The sequence below is a fragment of the Microcebus murinus genome, chromosome 17 (genome assembly GCF_040939455.1).
Source record: "Microcebus murinus isolate Inina chromosome 17, M.murinus_Inina_mat1.0, whole genome shotgun sequence".
Classification (NCBI taxonomy): Eukaryota; Metazoa; Chordata; class Mammalia; order Primates; family Cheirogaleidae; genus Microcebus; species Microcebus murinus.
The window spans coordinates 3,492,501-3,506,794 of NC_134120.1; the positions used below are offsets into that span (position 1 = coordinate 3,492,501).

The 14,294-nt window shown below is 50.7% G+C and overlaps 2 protein-coding genes across 3 annotated transcripts in view; one reads left to right on the forward strand and one right to left on the reverse strand.

Annotated features, from left to right (window-relative positions):
- TSHZ1 (teashirt zinc finger homeobox 1) overlaps positions 1-799 on the reverse strand; it is a 76,175-nt gene extending 75,376 nt beyond the window's left edge. The window contains exon 1 of the transcript XR_012912863.1: positions 1-799. This exon is cut by the window's left edge and continues 653 nt beyond it. The gene's annotated coding sequence lies outside the window, so the exon portion shown is untranslated.
- A 630-nt stretch (positions 800-1,429) lies between these two features.
- On the forward strand, positions 1,430-11,138 carry PTGR3 (prostaglandin reductase 3). 2 transcript variants are annotated; one of them, XM_012762283.3, is made up of 2 exons: positions 1,430-1,739; positions 8,085-11,138. In XM_012762283.3, exons 1-2 carry the CDS (start codon positions 1,531-1,533, stop codon positions 9,007-9,009), a joined length of 1,134 nt encoding a protein of 377 aa, XP_012617737.2. In that variant the 5' UTR covers positions 1,430-1,530; the 3' UTR covers positions 9,010-11,138. The 2 variants fall into 2 exon arrangements, with proteins under 2 accessions (XP_012617737.2, XP_012617738.2); XM_012762284.3 differs by lacking the exon at positions 1,430-1,739 and adding an exon at positions 2,041-2,167.
- Positions 11,139-14,294: the final 3,156 nt, after the last annotated feature.

A 14,294-nucleotide genomic window follows, 5' to 3' on the forward strand; every position in this document is an offset into this window, starting at 1 on the left:
GAGGAAGACATTCAGGGGGTTGTTACTGTAATCCACTGGCTGATACTGGGTAAGACCCATGTGTTCTAAGTTAAGTAGACATTAGTTCCTGCAGATTTTTAAACCTGTTAGTCCCCACACACACTCACTTGTGCTCACACACACGCACCCACGTGGATCCCAACTACCCTTGGATGAAGTATGCCCTACGTTTGAAAAGAAAAAAAAAATACCTGTGTCACCTTTGCAATCTCAGTTTGGGGGTGATATTTGCTTGAGGAGGATGCCTGTGTAGCTTTTATATTTTGGTAATTCGTGGGTAAGTGGAAAACGAGATTTTTTTAAATTACAACATATATTTTAAATGAAAATTTAAAGACGGACTTAGTTTATCACACACACAAAAAGCGTGGAAATATTTAATTTGGCCCCTCTATGAAAAGTGGATTATTTGGTCAATACACACAATTAGGCACAAAATTGACACGATGGAACTGCAGGTCTTTCTAGCCGGTTAGAAAATGAGGTCTTCGTACACCAGTGCAACGTCTCCAATTCAGTTAAGTCCCTCGGCATCCCCACCGAGAACTTTAAAATGTTTGTGTGCTCTGGGAATTTCGCTTTCTAGTGTTCGATATGTGTGTTCTCTCCCAGTGGGATACCGGTAACAGCCTCGTACAGCTACTTAAAACATTCATGGAAAAACACGAAATCTAGGCCAAAATAAATAAAATGGCTTAGTTCGTGCAACTTGCATGGGACAGACCGAGGCCGAGGACAGAAGGCACGGGCCAGCCGTTCGGGGCACGGGGAGCCGCGAGCCCGGGCCGCGGGGCGGGCGCACTGGGCGCCCCCCTGCCCGCGGTCGGTTCTCCTGTGCGGGCACAGGCGGCGGGGTCTCCCCGCCCGGCCCGGGGCCCCCGGCCGTGCCCCGCCGCCCCGGCCGCGCTCGGGGTTGATTCGTACCACCTTGCAAGGAAGTGAACGCTTCGCACGGGAAGGGGAGGCGCCTGCGCCGGGCGCCGGGCGCCGCGCCGCTCCGGGGACGCCCGGGGCTGCTGCCGGCTCGGGCCGCGGACGGCCGCCCGGCGCGCGAGTCCCCTCGCTGCCCGCCCCCCTCCCGAGAAGTCAAATCCGGCTTTTGGAGCCCGAGCCCGGGAGGGTGGGGATATCCGGTGCCTCTCCCGCGCCAGGAGGAAGGGGGAGGGCGGAGAGGATCCTCGGCCAGTCTGCGCCGAGCAGATTCAAACCAAAACAAAAAGATTAAAGGAGCAGCGGCCGGGGCGCCGCGGTCCCGGCTCGGACACCCGGGTGGCGCGCCCGGGTTTCGCTGGGGCTGTGCGGGCGCGGGGCGCGGCGCGCGGCGGGGCTGGGGGCGGGGGAGCGGGAGCCGGGCGTAGCGGGGGGAGCCGAGGGGAGGGCGCCGGCCGGAGGAGGGGCGGACCCGCCCGCTCCGCCCGCCCGCCCGCCCGCGCCGAGCCGAGCCGAGCCGCCCGGGCTGGGCGCGACCCCGGCCAGCAGCGGCGCAGAGAGCGGGCGGAGGCGCGGGCCATGCTGCGGCTGGCGCCGGCCGGGGCCCGGGCCATCGTGGACATGTCGTACGCTCGCCACTTCCTGGACTTCCAGGGCTCCGCCATTCCCCAAGCCATGCAGAAGCTGGTGGTGACCCAGCTGAGCCCCAACTTCCGCGAGGCCGTCACCCTGCGCCGGGACTGCCGGGTGCCGCTTCCCGGGGACGGAGACCTCCTCGTCCGGAACCGGTGAGCCCGGCGCGGCCCCGACCCCCGACCCCCGGCCCCAGTCCCGGTCCCCGGCCGGCTCCGCGCAGCTCCGGCTGTCCCGGGCCCGCCCGCTTGCCACACTCCGGCGCGCCCAGGCGCACCGCCTGACTTTGCGAGATCCCAGGAAGTTGAACCCGCCGCCATCTGGCGAAGGCGAATGTAATGTGACTTGCTAGTGTGAATATCCGATGCCACCGAACGTCCTCATAACTGAGGGTTATTTTAATTTGGGATTCCCCTCCCCTCCTCCAGCCCTCCCTCCTCCCCCTCCCGCTCCCGAAATAAAACCGACGGGACCCAGAAGGGGAGGCTCCCCGCCGGCCCACCCGCGCGCACCCACGGTTCCTGCGTTGACATAATCTTTAGGGTGGAGCAGGAACAGCCTGGACACAAGCTGCGACGTTTAGGTAAACGTGCTTTGGAGGAAGGAGGCTGGGACCCGGCTGGCTTTTCCTGTCCCCTCCAGGTCGCCAACCGCCTCGAAATGGCGGAGGCTGTCGTTGGGTGTGTTGGTGTGCACCTCGCCGGGGTTGTCTGCCTGTTGTCAGTGCCGTGTGACTGTTGTCTGTCCCCTGAGTGTAACGACAGGCGCGCAGCGCCGTGCCCCGGGCAGCTGGGCCAGGGCTGGGGTGAGGGCACGGCTGCCTTTGCCTGCAGGTTTTGCGACATTTGGGTGACACCCGGGTGGTTGCCCGACCTTCCGTCCCTTCCACCCCCACGCTCCCCACCTTAACGTGTTTCCACCTCACTAATCTCTAGTCACTGGCGAAGCAACAGGAAGGAAAGGACCTCACTCCGTGCCGGAGCCCAGCCCACTTGAGGCTCTGCTCCGCGGGTCCCGGCTGCCCGACTTGGCGGGCGAGGTGCTCCTCTATGCCCTTCGGCCTGCCGAGTCCCGCCGGAACCTCACGGTGCTGCGCAGTCCAGGTTGAATAATATTATCATATTACCGAAGGGAGGTGTAAGTTCTGACTGCAACTAAGTTGTGAATTGTGTGCTAGAAAAGTACAGTCAGTCCCTGCAGGGGCTGAAGGACAGGGCAAAAGGTACCCGTCCTGAGTAGTTTGGTGCAGCATTTAACAGGGTCCATTTTAGAGATTCATGCCAGCCTTCCAAACAAGACTGTAGGATTGAAGAATGCTGATCAGGATACAAACTTTCAGAAACTTGTTGGGGGCAGTGACTGAGTGAACCATGGGTGGGATTGAGTTTGGGGGGCTGTAGGGGCTGCCTTAAAGAGTGGTGCGTGTGTGTGGGTGCACCGTGCTGTGGAGGGTTGCTTCCTTACGTGATGAAACACTAGTGCTGTGGAGAGTAAGCATGAGCCTGGCCAAGCGGGAAAGGGGCTGGAGTGTGCCTGTTCTCAGAGAGCATGCGGAATGCACCAGTGAGTCCCTAGAAGCTGAGACCGGCTTGGAAAGCTTTCCAAACAAACTTCAACAGGCAAAAAAAGTTCTATTCGGGCTTTTTTTTTTTCTTTTATCTTGGTGATAAAGTATACTATTGACTGTGAACACTAATATAAACACACACAGCTGCTTGTTAATAAAATTCCTTTTAGAAACTGGGTGTGAAATGGGGAGGAGGTGACCCCAGGGGATAGAAAGGGGGAAGGTGTCAAGTTAGAGCACTGCAAGCAACAGCCCAGGGGGACCACCGGCCCTCAGTGGGGACTGCTCCCCGCTGGGCTGAGCCCAGTCTCCAGGGCCTCTCTCCCTGCAGGTGGTAACCAGCTCCCGAAGGTTCTTCCCTCCTCAGATTCCCCTCCCTGCCCCTTCCCCCAAGGGCTGCTCTTCCCCCGCAGTGGCTGCTGCGGTGTGCACCAGGCGGTGTGCCCTGGTGCCACTTGCACAGGGCCACCAGGGTTGGTCCCAAGGTGAGGACAACGTGGATCCCTGAATCCAGTGGTCAGAGCCCGGGACCACCAGCACCCATGTCTGCAGCTCCTCAGTTTGGGTTGCCTTAAAACCCATGCCTCTTCTGTCCCTCCACATACGTCAAGAATGCCTTCAATATAAATGGTATATCTATAGGAGCAACTTGACCTCTAACTTCTGCCTTGAATCTGTAACAGAAAAGAATGGGGCCAGTTTTCTCCTAGTTGGGAGGGGCCATAATCTTGCTGCCCCTCTCCCAGGAAAATCTACTCCTATCACCAAATGGTAGAAAGATCCTTTATTCTTGCAAACATTGTCGGTGGAAGTGGCATTTTACCGAAATTTTTTTAAAAATGGGGGTATAGCAATTCACTGAAGGTTAGTTCATTTTAATCCCAGACTAAATCTCCTCTGAGCAGTGTTAATTGCGTCAAATTTTTACTCAAACCACTTCTCATTTTTATCATAATAAAAATCAGCTCTGGAATGAATGGATTAAGCCTCAATTCACTTGTTTGAAAAGGTGTTTGGTGGTTGTAATTGTGCTCATCTGACTTTTTCTTTCAGTGAACCACCTGCATATTTCATTCCATCTTAACAGAAAATACAAATTCTTCATTCACAGGGAGGGAAGGCTTGTAAGCTAGACGTGGATTTAGGATAATAAAGTTTACCATTTAGAAAAGGCATGAGAAGGGAGTATAAAATCACTGTTGAATGTGTAATTGATAGTCCTTTATCCAGTTCTCACCTTACTGTTTAGTGGATGTAGTACAAGTTAACATCTTTCCCTCTGTGCTCAGCCTTGGGGGTGGGGGAAAGAAAGGGAGAGAGACACCCCCAGGTTAAAGTCATTTTACGCCCTATTTTTAGCTTTTTTCGTAAGAAGGTGGCATTATTTCGTTTCCAAATATTTCTAACGATTTTCTGCTCAAGTGTAAGATAATGGAGCAAAGAGTTTGTAGGAATGGCGAGGGGAAGGTGGGGGATGGGGGAGGCGTTTTTTTGATAAACGGTTTGTTGCTCATGGGAGGGGAACAATATTTCTGCTGACTCTCCAGCCGAGATTTCTTTTCCCTTTCTTTCTTTTCTCTTTTCTTTTTCTTTCCTCTTTCTTTTTTTTTTTCTTTTCTTTTTTAAGGAATGTCTGGTGTGGAAGACTTTGTTTTGTCTCTCAGCAATGTAAGGCTTTCGCTCCGGACTTGAGTCTTCAGCGTTTGGGTTTTGTGCGGAGGAAAGCGTGTCCCTCCCCTCCGCAGGAGCGCCCTGCCTCACACATGACCGAGGGGGTCAGCGCTGCTTGGTACAAATAAACCGAGTGACTCCAGAAGGGTATATGTTTAGGGAAAGTCTGCACCTGTCCCTTTCTTTTTCCCGGGATTCCTGGATTTTAGTCTTTTAAGTGGATCCTCCCGTCGGATTGCTAGAACGTGCACTTAGGACATGCACACATTTTCCATTCAAGGGGGTACAGGGAGGGTCTCCAAATGCGCGCAGCCTTCCTCGCCTGTCTGCCTGGTGGTGGCTCGCTACCCCTTCCCGTCCCCGGTTCCGACCCTGAGCCCCTTCCCTTTGCGCCTGCTGCACTTGAACTTTTTTCTGGCGGAGCGGGAGGTGCGGGCTCCCGACCCTCGTGCAGCGTCTTCTCAGAGCGCAGGTAAGGAGGAGGCTCCTGGGCTGTGACAGGTCCCCACCAGCCGCTGAGGGGAAGCAGTGTCAAAATGGGGGTCCAGGGAGAAAAGAAGGTCCGGGCACCAGGAGGCTGGGAGACCGGGGAGAGGGCGCAGGGCGCGGAGCCGAGCAGCTGCGGGCTGTTGCCACCAGCCCAAGCCTCCTTCACCGACGACGCAGGCGATTTAGAAGACTACAGGGCGTAGTGGAGGCTGGGGGGCACGGAGGGTGAGAAATAGGGGAGCTTGCGAGGCCAAGGTCACGGTCAGGCAGCCAGGGAGCCCTCTCTGGCGCCACTGCGTTCCAGTGCGCAGCGTGCTTGGGACTCAGAGCTTGTCCGCCGGGACCGACCTAGCTCCGCAGCCGGCGCAGGGGCTAAGGGTGCGGACCAGGCGCGCCCGCTGGGTCCCCGGGCGGGCCCAGGGAGGCCGAGGTCCTGGTCGCAGGCCTGGGCATCGGCTGCTCCACCCCGGCGCCGGGCCGGCGCAGCTCTAGCCTGCTCTGGGAGTTGTGGTCCTTGATCGCCCCTCTCCGTGGCGGCGGTGGGGAGGCCTCAGGACCGCACGGGTCCAGCCGAGCCGACAGCGGTGGCCCGGCACTCCCGAGGAAGTCGGGCCCAGAAGTAGCTACTTCTGGCGGGCGCCCCATAGGCTGGCCAGGGCACAGCGAAGCCGCCGCAGGGGAGACGGAGAGCTGGACGGGGCGCGCGGGCCCTGCTAGGGCTCTATCCCCGATGGTGCTAATAACCAGAGTGTTCTGAGGGGCTTTTCAGGCAAAGCCCCCTGGCAAACCCAGGCTGCCCACGCCGCCTGCAGCCACCCTAGATCCCTAGAGAGCCCCACTCCCCCTCCCAAACTTGGCCTTTGTAACCCCATCCAGCGCGTGTGCGCTCTCCCCGTGTGACCCTCCAGCCCTTCTCGGGAAGTGGCAAACCACAGCGTGGGGCGGGGAGAGGGGGAGTTGCGTTTTCCTCCTGCAGAGCCCCGCGGAGTGTGCCCCTTCTGAGGTGGGCAGGACGCAAGAGAGCTGGTCGCCATCGGGGCGTCCCTGGGAGCCTAAGGCGGGGGCTCCCCGCAGAGGAGCGGCCACTCCAGCTGAAACGCCAGGAGGGACAGGCTGGGAGGGGCAAGGGGCACAGGAAGGGTTAATCGTGGGCGAAGCTCAGAAAACAGAACTGGTGCTGGGTCGGGCTCGTGCCCCCCCCCCACCTCCAAGCAACCGTGGTTCCACCCGGTGTGCCTCCCCACCCACCCCGGGCCCTATCCTGGAGTTTGCTTTGCAGCCTGAGGCAGGAGCTCGGAGACCGCTCCAGCTGGGCGCTGCCCTGGGCCGCTGCATGAAGTCCAGAAGCAGTGAGTTCCCGGGAAGCCGGCCCTTTTAGAAAACACCAGACCTGGAGAATTATGTAAATTTAAAGGAAAGATGGCAGGCCTCCGTTCTCTAAAAATAGAAAGTAGGCATCTTGGTATTAAATGCCAAATGAGAAACCAGCAAAAATCATTTCCCCCTCTTCTCATTATTGTGCATCGTTTATGGGCATGGCGTCCTGTAGCCTGTCACCAAGGCAGTGTGGTGAGCTGACTTCTGAATAGGGCTGGACAACAGAAAGAAATCGTTTCCCCCGATTTCTTCCACAACATGTAGACGCTTTACTGCAGATACACAGGGAATAATCATGAGGGAGCATTTATAAGTGCAAGATATTATCCATGTTACAGTGAAGGCATACCCTCATACGGGGCAGTTTCGGTGTATTAAGTTGAATTAAGAGTGAATTCTTTTAAAATGATCTACTTAACAGCTTTCTTCCTGCCACCAGACACTGCCACCTTTTCATTTCATTACGGGTGGAAATGACATTTTTAGGGTCCTCTGTTATGTGCCTAAGCCACCTCCTGACATTCTTAGTAGATGGATTTTTTTTCCCCTGTGTTATCAGGATATTTTTGTTATGAGGTATACTGAGATGAAGAAAAGCTGAGAAAAATACTGGCCTTCGCAATTAAATTGACTCTGGATACCAAAATGAAAATAATCATCTGGTATTAATCAAGTTGTGTCTCTGCTTCTTGTTGAGGGAAAATATAGTGACGGTTTGCTTTCCTTTTCATCTGAAAAGGACTGTAAAATGTTGAATGTTCCGTAAAAATGGCTCTACCCAATTTTTGTTCAATTAATCAAAATGCATATTTTCATACTGGACACAGTTACGTCAGAAAGAAAATTTGCTGCGGCCACTTTAACAATGTTTCAAACAACCCTGCAGTAACATGTAGCAACCAGTGACCTTGCACATTACATCAATCTTTAATAATATCATTGTCATTACTATTATTATCTTAAGTGTTAAATTGTTGCCAGAATCAATACAAGTCTACTTCTTTGAATATATTTTATCCCAGTGTTGTTTTTAACATCTTTGTTAAGAGGCCAATTAATTTCCAACTCACAGCTCCAGTGAAGTTTGTATATAATGAGGGCTCCCTGACCATTTCGTGTATCTCTGCTTATTCCTCCTTTTGAAAGAAAGAGGACAGGCAGAAATAAATGGCATGTGAAATAAATAACTTGCTGTTTAATGCGATAAGAAATTATTCCCAAACTGATGAAAGAATAAAATACGCCAGAACTATGTGCAAATCACTGTCGAACTCATACTTGTTTCGTTTCTTTTTTTTCCATCTGAACAGCAGGACTGGTTTTCTCAAATTCTGTGGGGTTTAAAGGCCTTAACAACAGCAACAAAATGGTAATATATGTGTTTGTTTCCTTCTAGATTTGTTGGTGTTAACGCGTCCGACATCAACTATTCGGCAGGCCGCTATGACCCTTCCGTGAGGCCGCCCTTTGACATAGGTTTCGAAGGTGTCGGGGAGGTGGTGGCGCTGGGCCTCTCTGCCAGTGCCAGGTACACAGTCGGCCAGGCCGTGGCGTACATGGCACCTGGCTCTTTTGCAGAGTACACAGTTGTGCCTGCCAGCATTGCAACCCCCTTGCCCTCGGTGAAACCCGAGTATCTCGCCCTGCTGGTAAGCGGCACCACCGCCTACATCAGCCTGAAGGAGCTCGGAGAACTGTCGGAAGGGAAGAAAGTTCTGGTGACAGCAGCAGCTGGGGGGACGGGCCAGTTTGCCGTGCAGCTTTCAAAGAAGGCCAAGTGCCATGTAATTGGAACCTGCTCTTCTGACGAAAAGTCTGCTTTTCTGAAATCTCTTGGCTGCGACCGTCCCGTCAACTATAAAACTGAGCCCTTGGGTGCCGTCCTTAAGCGGGAGTACCCCAGAGGCGTGGACGTGGTCTATGAGTCTGTGGGGGGCACCGTGTTCGACTTGGCCGTAGACGCCTTGGCTACCAAGGGGCGCTTGATAGTCATTGGGTTTATCTCTGGCTACCAAACTCCAACCGGCCTTTCGCCTGTGAGGGCGGGAACGTTGCCAGCCAAGCTGCTGAAGAAATCTGCCAGCGTCCGGGGCTTCTTCCTGAGCCATCACATGTCTGAGTACCAAGCAGCCATGGACCACTTGCTCAAGATGTGGGAGAGTGGAGACCTGGTTTGCGAGGTGGACCTTGGAGATCTGTCTCCGGAAGGCAGGTTTACTGGCCTGCAGTCTGTATTCCGTGCCGTCGATTACATGTACATGGGGAAAAACACTGGAAAGATTGTAGTTGAATTACCTCACTCTGTCAACAGTAAGCTGTAAAAACAGAACAATGACATAAATCAAAGGAGAAAGAAAATGGGTACTTTATGCCTCAGAATTACTCAAATCAATTTATTTTTAGTTGGTAAGGGATATGATATGTCTTAAAACAAAAGTAAGATATTAATGAATGGGTTTCTCCCTCTCTGTTCTTTTCTTCTTCCTCCTCCCTTGAAAAAAAAAAACAAAAAACAAAATGTGCTAATAAAAATCTCCCTCCATGGCTAAGAGGTAAAATGTTTACATTTAATTCTTTAGTCACGGACAGTCTCATTCCAGATTTTATTGTTCCAGGGAACTAAATGAATTCCTGATGTAAGATCTGATCAAATCAGTATGTCTTCAGCTTGATGAGATTTTAAAATCAGCCTTGAAAATAGTTCACAAATTCTCCTTTGCTCTGGGAGGATTTGGTCTCATGCTAATCGGTACTCGCTAAGTGAGCGACATGGCACAAGTCAGCCAGCCACGTGTTGTCAGCATCCGTGTCCTCAGGACAACGGCCCCTTTTCTCTGCAAATCACTGAGCAGCTATCTAGACAGAAATGCGAGGGAATCCTGCCCCAAATTCGATTTTGTTGCGTTATTAGAAAAGTGGTTAGGTGAACACAGATGCATTTTCAAGAAGTATCTGTTACTTCGTGGCTTTTATCTACGGTCACCGGGAGGTGAGACACGCGAGTGGAAAACGTACCTGCCCTCTTAAGAAGCAAATCCGTGCTGAAAACTCACGTAGACGGAAAGTGGGTTTTGGACAGGGAGACCGAGGAGATGGGGGGTCTGTGTAAGATGAACACACCCGGGAGAGGGGCAGGGCGTGCGCCAGGCTGGCAGCGAGGGTTCAGGCAGCCCGGCGCGGACCGCAGAGGGGAGACGCTCTCTGGGCTCTCGGCGGGAGATTAATAACAGCGTGCTCCGGGCGCCTGACGCAGGACGCATCAGATAGCACTGAGCACAATGGGGACCTAAGTGATCTAAAATAATAATACATCTGCTTCTCCTCCGAGGCTTTCAGGCGTGGGAGGTGCGGGTTATCTCTGACTGTGGAACGCAGAACTGTGCTCCCATTCTCGCTCCCCCCAGTGTTCTGGTGGAGTGACACGCTGGTTGCCACCGTCGCCTGGAGTGACACAGCCATCCACCGACCACACGGGAAGAGCCTCGAGACCTGCGCCTCCCCTGAATCGCGCCCACGGCCGATCCGCTCGCCTCTGAACCCCCGTGCCCAGGCCTGCCGCAGCTCTCGCCGTCGTCACGCCGAAATCCCACGGCGCCCTGCCGAAGGGAGGTGAAGCCCACCCAGTTATTTTTCCCAGTCTGGGGCTCCCGCGTGTGCAACGTGCTCAGTAAATACGGACCCAATTAAAGAGGCTCCAGGAAAAGTTGGGGACCGTATTTAATTTTTTTTCTTCCCTTCCCTGTAAGGAACAAGGAAATCCTGCTGCCGAGTAGCTGTTAGTATCTATTTTACAAGATTTACTCATTTTCGGGTACCTAATGTAGCTGCTAGCATGCATGCACAACAATACAATTTATATGGTAAATGGAACCAAATAATGGCTTCACTGAATGTTATGGCTGCACTGAAGGGAAATGTCACGGTAAATAGCTGCCAAATTATGGATCATGCCGGAGTGTCACAACTGCACTAAAGACAAATAGCACTAGAGGCTATTGCCACTGTGACGCGTCTGAGTTATGAAGAAGGGTAGCCGCCTGATGTGAGGCTCTTTGTGTCCTCATTATAGCAAAGGGTTACTGGTGCAGGGGACAGGGAGAGCTCGTCCAGTGTGGTGCTTAGTTATTAATCTGTCCCTTTCAGCCCTAACAGCTACAGCAAAATGGGAAGAGACTTTGCCTCGCTTTTAGACACACAAACAAACAAAGGGGGAGAAACAGGTTTTATGAATGTGACTGCGCACAGGAAATGACTGGTAATGGAAAAATGTCGTAATAAAATAATCTAATCAAGGAATATTATTAAATTTAACATAGTATATGTCTGAAAAAGGCTTAGTTGCTTCTTATGCAGATAGATGTGTGAAATCTGAGCAATAATGTACTTTCTCCCTTTGTAAAGACTTGAGGAGTAAGGACATTACCAACTAAATTGCTTCTTCTAAACTGAAGTGAGTCCCGGTTTCTTTCATTTTAATGGGAGGGTAATAAAGATGAAAGACCAACATTTTAACTGATGGATCCCTTAAGCTACAGAATAGAAATTTATTATGTTTTCAGGGAATATACTAAATCCAGCTATGTAAAAATAAAATTCAAACACCCAGGTTTAAAATAAAATATAATCTGAAAACCTCATGTTCTCTCTTTCCCCAAACTAAGAAAGTACAGTGCATGCTGTTTTCATTTATTCTTAGAAAACAAGCATGAAAGATTCCGCCCATTCAGATAATGCCAAAAATATGTTTAAACTTTTTTTTTTTTATTCTTTTGAAAAATGATTTGTAAATTGAGGGTCACAGTTCAGCATCAGTTTCATCTTCTGGGATTATTGTTCATGACGAGCCTCTAATGGGAGGTGAAATTGTGCAGTGGGCTCAACACCTTTCTTCGGAACTGTATTACATATCACCAAAAGTACATCCATAATTCAGGGCAATTGTCAGTCTTTGTTTTAGAAAAGGGGCCAGGGTGGAACAATCACAGTGGATAAATTATTTCTCAGTTCTCAGTGTGGCCTTCTCTGCACATCGGGCTTAAGGTCACTGGCCGGGCAGGGTGGAAGGAGCTTGCCTCTTGGGAAACCAAGGAGCCCCACCGATCCCTTATAACTTCTAAAGAGCCTTCAGTTATAACTTCTAAAGAGCCAAAGCTCTTCCTTTAAACCTGTTTTGCACGTGAATCATACCAACAATGTCATTTGGGGTCCCTTTGGTGATGAATACTTGCTGTTAACTGATTTCAGCATTAAAAACAAAAAAATTCCAGAGAATAGTTTGCAAAGACATGGTGGAAGTTTTGCAGGATATGTTCTATAAATGGTTATTATATGATTTCATCTGAATGAAGTTTCTCCAGAGTAGAATAGATCCTCTGTAAATGGCCATTAATATTATATTCAGTATTTATCTAATGAAAGTGCAGTGACAAGTAGCTGCTTCTTATTAAAATGAAAATCTTGCATGATGTACTTGAAGAACATTCCAGCTAATGAGGGTGTAATGTCCTCAGTACAACACAGACCTTCTTTTTGTGTTCACCACAAGATGCTGGAAACTTGACAAATGATATCATTTAAGACACATGCCTGCCTTAGGGACCTGTTTTTTGGCTTTCTGTTTCTGGCTTTTATTTGGGTAACATTTGTAATGGCCACCCACTTGTACCTGGGTAGTGTTTTAACCCCTTCCCAGGAATTGTCAATTAGTGTGAATTTACTGCAGTCAGGGTTCCCTTTAAGAGAGTGTGGGGTGCTAAATGCTGAAAATATTTTTGTTGATCACTTTACCACATGGACATATGGGATACATACCATATTTCAGATTTATGTAAAAACACATGAGCCATGTGAGGCTTTTGGAATAAATACAATGAAAAAAGAGCAAGCACTGTCAACTTTGGGTGGTCATTCCTAGGTGCTGCAAGTGTTGTGAATGCCAACTCAAATGCAGAACATCCTGATTTGATGAATTCACCGTTACTTTTCTCTATATGTTGCACTCTCTTATTTTATTTAATACTTTGCTATGTATAGTACTTATTTAAAGACAAAAGATTTATCTATGCAAGTTGTATGTTTTTTAAAAATTAAAGTTAGATTTTTTTTCTATAACTAATTTCCCAGGTATGGCCCCAAATTAAATATTTAGGGTCACATGTCAGAAGTCAAAATGCAAAACTGGATCATCGGTACTGCCGGTATCGTCATTTTAAACTTTGCTATTTCTACTAGACTTTCAGCATCAAGTTATTTCGACTCATAAAAGGAGGAATGTTTGGTATGAAAAGACTCTTACTGCTGTTACAGTGGAGAAACCATGGAACCTTGGCAAAAATAAATTAATATTAATAAATAAAAGTTATGCAGAATTCCCAAATGATGTTTTGCTAACATGCATCAGTTCCATTCTTAGTAGTAGACAGTTGATATTCAGAGAAGGTCAAGTAAGGTGGACACCTCAATTGCGTACGCTCCAGTCTTCTGTCTGGTCCTTTCCCTAGACCTGAGTAGCTGGTGGGGTGTGGTGGCAAGACTAACAGGGGTCTGTGTCACTGCTGCCCTAGCACTGACTGGTGCCCATGGCAGACCCACCCTCCCACGCCAGCTCACCGCAGGCCCGGAGACACCAGGGTGCTGGGGAGGCGTGTGGGGTAAGTACCGCGTGGAGTGCAGTCCGGGGGATACCAGCACGTGTCTCACGGGCGCTGAGAAGCACGGATCCAAAGCCGCAGAAATTCGAACGCGTGCCCCCTCCGCAAGGAAAAGTTTCTCTCGAAGGACACTATCTGACAGTATCTGTCTGCCAATGTGGAGTTGAATTAATAATTAAAACACACCCTGCTGGCAGGTGGTAGCATTCCCCAAGAAAGACAGACTTGTGCTTAGAGCTCAGGAAATGTTCCCCCCTGTTGAGCCTTATCCTCGACGTGCAAAGAGCTGAACAGAGTCTTAGAGTGAGTCACGTGAACAGTTTTCGGTCAGTGGAATACGTAGAGACGCTCTCGAGAAATAAAGGGCGTCCCACGTAGAAGAGCACGCTGCCTGGTACCCCGCACCCTGAAGTGCGGCCGTCCCTCCCTGCCCAACCCCGGCGGTCCCTCCCTGCCGACACTTGGGACTGGAAGCAGCCTGCGTCCCTCTCTGGCCCTCGTAAGTGAGGAGACCTCCTTGCCCTATGAACGGTAAAATTTGGGATTTAAGGAAGAATCTAGTTCTGCCCACTTTATACGTGAAGAAACTGGGACCCAGAAAGGTGAGGTGCCTCGTTGTTCAGAGTCCACCGGGCTCAGAAGGGAAGCTGGACCTCGGGCGTTTGCCCTGCCTGTTGTGTATGGCCACCTCTCTTTGATCCTTTTTACCGTCCGCCAAGGTCTTTGCATGAATGGCCAGTTACGAGTGTTACAGAACAACAAGTGGCCTTTGTTATTAACATAAATCCTTTTGTGGATGAGACGACGATAAACCCAGTAAAAGTAACACAGCTCTGCCCATCAGAGTGTATTCGACTCTTTAATCCAGCACAAGTTAGGATTCTAGATCATTTGATTGTGTCACCTAAATATGACAGTCTTTTGAAGGGTAGAAGGAAAAAAAAAGTCCCCTCAAA

What these genes read in the sequence shown, in the direction of transcription:
- PTGR3 (XM_012762283.3), top strand. Translation starts at nt 1,531, where the DNA reads ATGCTGCGGCTGGCGCCGGCCGGGGCCCGGGCCATCGTGGACATGTCG. An exon ending in GACCTCCTCGTCCGGAACCG is followed by an intron (nt 1,740 to 8,084) that starts GTGAGCCCGGCG and finishes GTTTCCTTCTAG; the next exon opens with ATTTGTTGGTGTTAACGCGT.